This window comes from Magnolia sinica, chromosome 9, assembly GCF_029962835.1.
Source record: "Magnolia sinica isolate HGM2019 chromosome 9, MsV1, whole genome shotgun sequence".
NCBI lineage: Eukaryota > Viridiplantae > Streptophyta > Magnoliopsida > Magnoliales > Magnoliaceae > Magnolia > Magnolia sinica.
In genome coordinates, this window is record NC_080581.1 from 71,999,972 (window position 1) to 72,011,319 (window position 11,348).

The 11,348-nt window shown below is 38.1% G+C and overlaps 1 protein-coding gene across 1 annotated transcript; it reads right to left on the reverse strand.

Moving 5' to 3' along the window:
* Nucleotides 1-9,549: 9,549 nt before the first annotated feature.
* Nucleotides 9,550-11,139, reverse strand: LOC131255109 (uncharacterized). Its single transcript, XM_058255802.1, has 4 exons — nt 11,053-11,139; nt 10,864-10,950; nt 9,830-10,190; nt 9,550-9,701 (listed from the first exon to the last, which is right to left on the reverse strand). The coding sequence occupies exons 1-4, from the start codon at nt 11,137-11,139 to the stop codon at nt 9,550-9,552; spliced, it is 687 nt and encodes a 228-aa protein (XP_058111785.1).
* Between the last annotated feature and the right edge of the window lie 209 nt (nt 11,140-11,348).

The following is an 11,348-nucleotide window of genomic DNA, read 5'->3' on the forward strand; positions in this document are numbered from 1 at the left end:
GTCTTAGCGGATCGAGGTACCTACGTTAAATGGGTTTGACACTGGTAAGTTGGTACCTTAGATTCAAACAATAGCGTCCAGACATGGTAAACATACATCGGGTCAACCGGGTTGCTTAACAAGCTCGACTGGTACGAGCATACATCGAGCTGATCGACATGGAGCGCGTAAGCACTCCGTGTGACCTAACCACTGCTGACATGCAGTGTACAAATCAGATTCATCGGGCGTGTCTGTCGTGGTTAAGCAGTTCAACCACCGTTCACAGACAATTACTGACCGCCTGGGCTACATCGTAGCCCTAATCACATTCCAAACAATAACATTTACATATAGTAATCCAAAACAGCATGTGACAACTGAAATCAGATATAAATCCTACTTGAGCAATTTAACAAACATATACTACACATATACACAGACATTTCATCCATACAACACATAGTAGTAAGATAGGTTATATAAAGGATACTATACCCATGGTTAAGGGGATTGAGAATCCTATCTCCACACCTTCATTACATACATTTAAACCAGCATTTTCTCATTTAGGCATTTTATCAAACACTTAGTCTACACATATTACATACATGTAATAAATCAGTTAAAACACGTGTTATAGCAAATCCTCTTACATAGGAGTTTCCACACGCACAACGATCATGTATTAGCAATCAATAATCATAGCAAGCACAAATCATAATTTCATATTCATTTAAACATTTTAACAAACACTTAGAATGCATTCAAAATAGCCTAACCTACATAAATGTGTAATATGTTGAAACATCCTGACTACGCATATGTGATAGCACTCAAGTCAGTCATAAATCATTGACTGACATTGAAAGCCTTGAAAACTATAACCTAAACGTTTATAGTCTGCACCTTTCGCCAGTAGACTCGTAACGAACTAAGTTCGTTCTCTAACTCGTCGTCGATGGCACAACTGCAACCTACAGTATGAAATAGGTTAGCTATTTCATCCTTTACTCTATTTGAAACCTTAAAATAGGTTAGGGTTAGGATTTCTTACCCAAAAATGGAATCAGGATCGCCGATATAGCGACACGGTAGCGATGGTTAAGCACGTGGAGTGGCAGGGAAGAATCCTAGGAACAAACTCGAACACTCTCTCTCTTCTCCTCACTTTCTTCTTCTCTTTTCTCTCTCTTCTCTCTCCTAGGGTTGTAAATTCATATGGAATGAGAGAGAGAGAGGGATTAAGGTGCTTATATAGGCCTAGAACTGATGGGAATGACCCCAGGGCCATGGTATACTTAGGTTATAGCTAAAAGTTGGCTGTTTCGGTCCAATAGAGCTGTTATGGAGGCTCATTTTCCACATGCAGTTGGACTTAAGCTTCCTGATGTTGGATCTAGGTCGAACTAAGTTTTCAGTCTGATTGGATTTACAGATTGACCACGGAGGACCAGTTTCAGTTCGACGGTCACTGATACTCGATCAGGGCCACAAGTACACTGACATGTGTTGGAAATTTTTCCTGATTCGATGGTTTAATTGAGTCAGATTTTGACAGTCTGAATCCTTAGATTTGGCCTGCAAGTGAACAACTCAATTCACTTAAGTTTCAATTCATTTCCTAAAGATATTCGCGTTTCTCACACACTTCACTCCGGGCTCAAATTGTGCGTTTTTGGGTACTATTAGGACTTGATTTCCAAGGTGGTTGTCAAGTCCAGTAATGCAGTCATAACTGTATAGTTTTCGGGTAATCGGACTTTCGACATGCGATACAGGTCCGATACGGAGTTTCGGTGTGCTCCCGAGAGCAAACGAGTTTAGAGATTGATCTTGGATTTCAGGGTAATATAACGTTAATGATTCTACAAGTTTTGGGTCTTGCAGTTCATATTTAAAGTAATTAGTGCTAATTTCACAGGTAACCTAGTTTAACACTTAGTTAATTATTGTCTAATTTTTAAAGGATTTGGTCCTTAGCTGCCTGATGTGGTACTCGGTCTTTGTACAGATTTTTCCGAGGCGTTACATATTTCCCATTGGCTGTTGTCACATGCTGGGTGTACAAAATCGTCATACGTGATTTGGTAGTTTCTCGTAATGTACAACGCTAAGCAATATAAATAATGAGAAAGCTCACTGAGCTTGACGGTATCATTGTAGTGTCCCACAACATAGTATTCATCGTGAAAAATTGCATGGCAATGAACATCTCGCGCCTTTGGTATGAGATCCTTTAATTATTTTTTGGCCCACTGTGTCAACTGTCCTACAAATGATGATGCAGATTCTCTTCTCTTATAGAACATTTCTTGACTTTTAAATCTGACCGTCTCTATCAATATAGTGATGGGGTATTCTCGTACTTCTTTGAATAGAGCATTAATGCACTCAACTATGTTTATAGTGACTAAGTTGAATCTTTTTCCTGAAAAGTGCAAAGGTGCCCACCTTTCATACCCTATTTCTCTCAGCCATGCATGTACTGGGGGGATTGGTAAGTTCGATATCGTGTAAAAAATTTTCGAACTCAGCCTTCCTACAAGTATTCACAGCTCGTAAATAGTATATTTTTAATGACTTGTCGTTAAACGTGTCCACCAAGTTTCGGTATATATGGTAGGCGCAGTAGCCATGGATCGCATTTTGGAAGACCTGAAGAACTTCTTTCATTAGACCTTTATGTCAATCTACTATGATCACAGGACCAGGTAGATCCCCTAATGTACAGTTGAGGTGGGTAAGGAACCAGTTCCAACTGCTATAGTTCTATAATTCTCTAATACCAAAAGCGACTGGGAAAATATGATTGTCGCCATCCAAGGCTGTAGCAACGAACAAAACACCTTTGTACTTACCTTTTAGATGCGTGTCGTCAATGGCCAAGACCCTTCACAGAGATATTTGGAAACTTCTAACGTGTTGTTCGAGCGCAACAAAACATCTCTCGAGCCTGCTTGTCTGTGGATTAACAAGCACGGCAGTCACCATCCCCGGGTTCCCCCTCCTCAGCTCATGTAAGTACATCAGGAGTTCATTGTAAGAGTCTTTATAAGACCCCATTATGTGATTGATTGCGATCTCCTTAGTGTGTCATGCATTTTTATAACTAATAAGAATATTATACTTCTCTTGTATTGCGAAGATAATGTCCATCGGCCTTAATCCTATGGTTCTCATTACGACTGACAAACAGGTCACTGGCTAACTTACTGCTTGTTCGCCGGTGATCACTCTTCATCCATGACATGTAATATATATGTATGGACGTATAAGTCCTTATCTTGAATATCCCCGCATCATTCACCTTAGATGCATGTACCCTCCATTATTCACACTTATCTTCGAAACACGCCACGGTGAATTTCTTGGGTGATGAGTACAAGACCATGTATTGGAAGTTGTTGCGAATTGCAAATTGGCTCAAAACATACTGACACCGGCTCTTGTCCTTAAACGTTTGGCCAACGGCTATATCAATTAGCTCATCCGATGAATACGAATACAGTGACAGCTCTGCATTGGTGAATGCAGCATCCTCAAAGGGCACAATAGCTTGGCCAGTGATGAAGTTTGATGTTCTAGCCTGCTTAGGCAGTGGAATGTCGCTTCCCTGTACATATTTGGCATTGGATGATGAAGGCAAATCTACTCTTGTAGATGAAGGTGATGCCATATATTCATTTATGAGCTTAAGGTCACCTGCCTAGCTCACTTGACTAGTCATGAAGTTTGATGTCTGAACTGGCTCGAGTAGTAGAGTGTTGTTTAGAGGAACTTGTGAAGGTGATGCCATATATTCATATTTCACGCCATGTTCCTCACCCAAACTTCTAACTGTTAGGGTGTCATGTTCGACACCACTGTAAGCCACGGGGTCTTCGAGTATTGTCTCATTAACACGTTGCATTATCTCGATGATTAAAGGGATGTATTTATCTGGATGTGCTGCTACGAACACTCTCACATCTTCGTCATCTTCAATTTCAGTTGGAGGGATTAATTGGTTTGAGCAAGGGTACAATTTTTTCAACCTAATATCATAATCCTTTGACATACTCTTCACAATCCTGTATATTTTAGATAAAAGCTCCTCATATGTAGTCTCTTCACTTAGTAACTCCCCACCATAAGAGCATACGGTGATTCTCGAAGCCATTTTCTAAAAACAAACACAATGACACATAAGATATAACTCATTTGATATTCACATGTACAAGGTGGAATTGATCGAGTAGTCGGAAATTCACCAGTGTACTAGGTCAAATATGATTGACTTATCGGTCAAAATTTCCAAATTCTCAATCAATCAATTGCAGGGAGTTCACGAAGTTCTTGGTCAATATGGCTGACTTATCGGTCCATTTCGGTGACCACCAAATTGACCGATGACTTAATGAAAATGACCGATAACTAAGTGAAATTGACCAATAACGTAATGAAAATGACCGAGAACTAAGTGAAATTAAGTTCTAAGCTGTTGAATTTGACCGAGAACTCAACGAAATTGACTGGGAAATTCACTAAATTAATTGAGAACTTTATGGATATTGATCGCGAACTTCTTGAAATCGATGGATAACTGCGTGAAATTGATTGATAAGTGCATGAAATTGACAGAGAAATTCATTAAATTGACCGGGAACTACATGAAATTGACCAAAAAACTTCCTAAAATTGACTGCGAACTTCTTAAAATTGACGGATAACTACGTGAAATTGACTGAGAAGTGCATGAAATTGATCAAGAAATTCATTAAATTGACCGGGAACTTCGTGAAATTGACTGTAAAACTTCGTGAATTGACCGTGAACTTCTTGCAATTGACGGATAACTGCATGAAATTGACCGAGAAGTGCATGAAATTGACCGAGAAATTCATTAAATTGATCGAAACTTCATGAAATTGACGGTAAAACTTCGTGAAATTGACTGCAAACTTCTTGAAATTGACGAATAACTGCGTGAAATTGACTGAGAAGTGCATGAAATTGACCAAGAAATTCATTAAATTGATCGAGAACTTCGTGAAATTAACCATGAAACTTCATTAAATTGACCACGATCTTCTTGAAATTAACGGATAACTGCGTGAAATTGACCGAGAAGTGCATGAAATTGACCGAGAAATTCATTAAATCGACCGGGAACTTCATGAAATTGATCACGAAACTTCATGAAATTGACTGCAAACTTCTTGAAATTGACTGATAATTGCGTGAAATTGACTGAGAAGTGCATAAAATTGACTGAGAAATTCATTAAATTGACCAGGAACTTTGTGAAATTGACCGAGAAACGTCGTGAAATTGACCAAGAAACGTCGTGAAATTGACCACGAACTTCTTGAAATTGACGGATAATTACGTGAAATTGATCGAGAAGTGCAGAAATTGATCGGGAACTTCATGAAATTGACCGCGAAACTTCGTGAAATTAAACTTGAACTTCTTGAAATTGAAGGATAACTGCGTGAAATTGATTGGGAAGTGCGTGAAATTGACCGAGAAATTCATTAAATTGACCAGGAACTTCGTGAAATTGACTGCGAAACTTTGCGAAATTGACCGCGAACTTCTTGAAATTGACGGATAACTGCATGAAATTGACTGAGAAGTGCATGAAATTGACCAAGAAATTCATTAAATTGACCGAGAACTTCGTGAAATTGACCGCGAAACTTCATAAAATTGACCACGAACTTCTTTAAATTGATAGAGAAATTCATTAAATTGATCGGGAACTTCGTGAAATTGATTGTGAAACTTTATGAAATTGACCGTGAACTTCTTGAAATTGACGAATAACTGCGTGAAATTGACCGAGAAGTGCATGAATTGACCCAAAAATTCATTAAATTGATCGGAACTTCGTGAAATTGACCACGAACTTCTTGAAATGGATGGATAACTGCGTGAATTTGACCGTGAACTTCTTGAAATGGATGGATAACTGCGTGAAATTGACCGAGAAATCCATTAAATTGATCAGGAACCTCGTGAAATTGACCGCGAAACTTTGTGAAATCGACCTCGAACTTCTTGAAATTGACTGATAACTGCGTGAAATTGACCGCGAAACTTCATGAAATTGACCTCGAACTTCTTAAAATTGACGGATAATTGCATGAAATTGACCGAGTAGTGCATGAAATTAACCGAGAAATTCAATAAATTGATCGGGAACTTCATAAAATTGACCGCGAAACTTTATGAAATTGACAGTAAACTTCTTAAAATTGATCGATAATTACGTGAAATTGACTGAGAAGTGCATGAAATTGACCGAGAAATTCATTAAATTGACCACGAAACTTTGTGAAATTGACCGCGAACTTCTTGAAATTGACTGATAACTGTGTGAAATTGACTGAGATGTGCATGAAATTGACCGAGAACCGGATAAAATTGACCAATAATTTCACGAAATTGACCGCGAACTTTATGAATTTGATTGAGAACTTCACGAATATGACCGAGAACTTCATGAAATTGACCAGGAACTTATCGAAATTGAGCGACAACTTATCGAAATTAGCGAGAAATTCACGAAATTGATCACGAACTGAGTGAAATTGATTGAGAACTTCATGAAAATGAATAAGAAATTCATTAAATTAACCGAGAACTTAGACAATTTGACTGAGAAATTCATGAGTTGCTCGAGTTCCAGTGAATTTGAGTAAGTATTTCCCCAATTTCTCGGTCAACTTCATGAATTTCTAGGTGGAATTGCCTAAGATCTAGGTAAATTCTTCAGATTTTAAACATCCTTACGTCCCACAGCCACTGTATCAATGAAATCCTTGTTGAAGAAGAAGAAAAAGAGTGCTTTGTGTGAAACACGATTTACGGAGAAAAGCCTTCAAGATTCCTTTTATCAATGCATCCAGTTTGAGGGAATGAACGTAACTCTAAGTAGGATGGAAGATGGCAAATGTATAATGATAGTATATAAAGATTCAATGGAGATTTAATAAAGAAAAGGGGTGAAAAGAAGGAATATTTTGATACAGATAAGTTATGACATTTTTTTAAGTGTAAGTGAAAGGAATGCACATTATAAAACAGGGACATCTTGGTCCGATAAAAATGAACCCATACAGCATGGTTATATAGTTTGGTAATGTAAGGTTTAAGAGTCATAGAAAGTACGATGGTTTAAAATTGAGGCATGCCGTTGGAAAAAAGTCACGCATTAAGGGTCTGTTTGGATTCACGTATAGTATTGTACTAAAATGTAAAACTGTCCCATCACGGTATTCATGACACTGTAGCACGATAACGTCTGTATTGTGATTACCACTCACGCTGTTTGGGTTAGAGTATACTTGTATATGTAAACATTGTGAATTTCTAAAGTCAATGTTTGGGAGTGAAGTCTTCTTCATGCTGCCCTGGTTGTAGTCATGAAGTACGGCAATCACGTGTGGTGTAATTAACGTCCACCCACCCTGTATTGGAAGTTCTTGAAAGAGATCCGGGCCATCAATGGCTTAATTAATGTCCTCACGCTATGTGGGCCCCACCATGATGTTCTTGTTACATCTATGGCGTTCAACTATTTTTACAGATCATCTACAGTATCAGTTCAAAAACGAGGTATATACAAAGAACATGATTGACCACATTACAGGAAGTGGTGTTGATCGAGGATCGACCATTAAAGAACGATTGGGGGCCACAACGGTTATAGATCATCATTAATCATCAACTTTTTCCTCTTCATCTGGGCCTGTATAACATAATCAACAATTTGGATGTGAAATAAACAGCTTGATCGGGCCTTAGGTGGATTTTAACTGTGAATATCCAATCACTATTGTCGTCACTTGGCACAGTCCACCGGAGACTTATATCCCTCACAATCTCTGTATCCAGCCTTAAAATGAAATGTTAAAATGGATGAGAAACATACGTCATGGTGGGGCCCACAGACCATGGCGGCATATAGATCTTCTGCAAGTACTACAATTAGATAAATACAGGAATCTACCATTATTAAAAAATAAACATATAAATATTGGAAGTAATAAACAGTACTCCATCTACTAATATTCCTGTCAAAATGAGACATAATAAAAATTCAAACACACTTAAATTAACATAAGTACTTTGACTTCAAAATAATTCCAGCAAAATGTGACATAACCCAGCAACAGGGGTTAGAGATCTCCATGCAAACACGGATGAAGAGAAAATTAACGCCATTGCCATGTGGAGAGATCTCCATCTACTGGTGTGTCGTCTCAACTCACAGTTTATGATATGATACAAGAAACAATCCAGCCAACTACTATATATATAAGTAACACCCTAATCATAACTTTCAAGAGAGCATTCATCATCCACAAGAATCATATTCTCCTCTCATGTCCGTCATCGATTCACACATTAAGTGCATCCCAACAAGATCCTCTTGCACTTGAGCTGAACCATGAACAGGAGGAGCTTCAGACTCAAATCTCCTAGAAGGTCCTTCATAATTCTACCTCGTGGCATGCAGACATCATAACAATAAAAAAAATCAGCATGGCAATGACCGAAATGGTTTACAAATAGACGAGAATCTGAAAATTTTGACCCTTTCACCTTTCAAAACTACAAAGCTTATACCGTACCTGATAATTCTACCAAGCTGTCGCAGCCTCATCGTATGACTTATAGGATTGGTGCCTACATCCGCTGTAACGATCTACTTGTGCACGTGCATCCTCTCACCTGTAATATAAGCCTAGATGTCTGCCCACAAAGACCACATAATATTTTCTCTTACGTTCCTGAAAAAAATTTCATTATCAGTCGTTAATAATATGAAGTGAATGAAGCATCGACAACAGTTGCGATCATGTAAACGGTTAGCATATATTACAGTTTAGGATGATAAGTCAGAGAAGATAAATGAAAAATTTTCCATCCATAGACATGCACAAGCCTCACCTTATCAATAGGTTCTATTCACTGTTAAAGTGACATTCAATTCCACGAAATCATGGAATTTGATATTTCCCTGCAATAACATGAAATACACATACCCTATTTGTAGATTTATGGGTGAGACTGCATCAATGATCAAGTGATGACTTTGTAAGCATCAACTAACAAAACAGAGAATTAACATATATCATCAAGTGATGACATTGTCGTAGATCAGCTAATAAAATAGAGAATCAACATATATTATCAGAGATATCTCATAATAACGAACATGTCAACATAATTTGTCTGATAATTCATATCAAACGAACATATCATGGGGTATCAATCGATTGTTCATGCGTTTAGAGGCAGATAATCTGGTGTACCTGCACTGATGCATTTCACTCCCATATTAGTTAGATATAAGAGATAATCCTATTACCAAGCATCAAACAGTAATTGCAGTGCCAACGTTAGTAAGAAAAGTATCTAGAAGATCTCAAAAGTAGGGTGTTGGGTACTCATGAAGCACCCAAAACATCCATCCCACCCAAAATATTCATCCCAAAAACTACCTGTTTAATTTACAAAAAAAAAAGAGATAATTTAGTAGTTTAAAAGTTTCGGTGTAGCCAAGGCAGAAATGTTTTAGACAACGGCATTGCGGTCGAGGAGCTTCTGTACCCACTCCTTCCTCCTCTCATGCCCCATTTTCAAGAAAAAACTGGCACTAACAATATCTTTCTGCAGCAGCCGAGTAGCCCGGACCTGGTCCTCATGGTTGAGACCATCCACTTCCTCTAGAATGCCCAACAGTTTTTGGAGTCGGGTCTTGGTTTTTCCCTGTGCCATAGTAATTGTTAGGGTCCTCGCAGCCTCAACCATTTCACCAATCTTATCTCCAATGTGGTCACTCGGCTTAGCTTACCCCTTCGTTGTCGGGTCATGCCACTAGCAGTGCTATGACTATTTCTAGACCCTCTCGAGGTCTCCATAGGGCCCTTATTAACCCTTTTTGACTGCTTCTGCGAACCCTCATTGAGACAATGGGCCGAACCATTATCATGTTCATCCTCGTCATCTGAAGAAAGACGTACAGTTTCATCGCCATTCTTTTTAGACTCATTGTCAGAATCAACCTCATCTCTTTGGCGGCGGCGTCTAGAAAGGGGTGAAGAGTACGCGGTATTGGCATATGACCCATGGGCACAATCATTCCCAAACATAAAAGTCAAGTCATTGTACCTATCAATCTGTTTTCTATGTACTCTTTCCACATATGGGTGAGACTGCAAAACCAGATTAGTAAGTTAGCATGACAATAACTATATACTTAGATATGCATAGCTGAAAAAATCAGTATCAACAAATATTTTAAAATCAGATATGCATAGCTGTTAAAATCAGCAGCTTCAACCATCTTTTAAAATAAGATATGCATGGTGTAATAAATCAGTAGCAACAACCATATTCTCCTCTCAGATATGCATAGCTAATAAAATCAGTATCTACAACCATTTTAAAATCACATATACATGGTTTACAAAATCAGTAGCAACAACTATTTTATCCTCTCAAATATGCATAGATGAAACAATCAGCAGCAACAACCATTTTCAAATGAGATATGCATAGCTGAAAATATCAGTAGCTACAACCACTTTCAACTCAGATATGCATAGTTGATAAAATTAGCAGTATCAACCATTTATCAAATTAGATATGCATAGTTTAACAAATCAGTAGCAAGAACTCTATTTCATTTTCAGAAATGCATAGTTGAAAATATCAGTAGCAAGAACCATTTTCAATTCAGATATGCACAGTGAAACAAACTGATGCATCAAGAATTTTTCAAAATAGATATGCATAGTTTACAAAATCAGCTGTAACAACTATTTTTTTCTTCAGATATGCATAGACTACAAAATCAGCAACAACTACAATATACATGTTACTTACCACAATGTACTCCTCCCATACATCATCCGTAGCGATAACCATTTTCAAGTCAGCATCCCAGCCAAAGCCACTCGCATTCAACATGTCCTTCACAGCTCAATAGAATCTCTTCAAAGTACAGAGACAGTTAGATATATGTTTATTATCTACTTCGACTCCACATCTATCGAAGATTTCAATTATAGTTGCCTTGTAAGCTTCTAGCTTGAAACTAACGTCACTTTTCTGACCAAGATTTACCTTCTCGACCAGTGCATCGACCAATGCATTATCCATTGCATTAGTCCACTATACGCGAGCAGATTTCTTGGGGCCTATAATCTTTTGATTGCGGGCTGTCGGACACACGGGTGATAGTGTTGTCAATAAGGTTATCGAGCTTTTTCTAGCTAGGGTACCAAATATTGTACTCAATGATGACACAGCCTTGTTGGGTGAGCCTATACACTTTGAAGGAGATGTAGTCTCCTTCTTGTCTCGGCCTA

Bases quoted from the DNA above. Each gene is read 5' to 3' on its own strand.
- LOC131255109 (XM_058255802.1), bottom strand. From the start codon at position 11,139: ATGGATAATGCATTGGTCGATGCACTGGTCGAGAAGGTAAATCTTGGT. The intron at 10,951-11,052 runs GCAACTATAATT...TGAGCTGTGAAG, and splicing joins TCAAGCTAGAAGCTTACAAG to GACATGTTGAATGCGAGTGG. The intron at 9,702-9,829 runs GTAAGCTAAGCC...TGGGCATTCTAG, and splicing joins CATGACCCGACAACGAAGGG to AGGAAGTGGATGGTCTCAAC.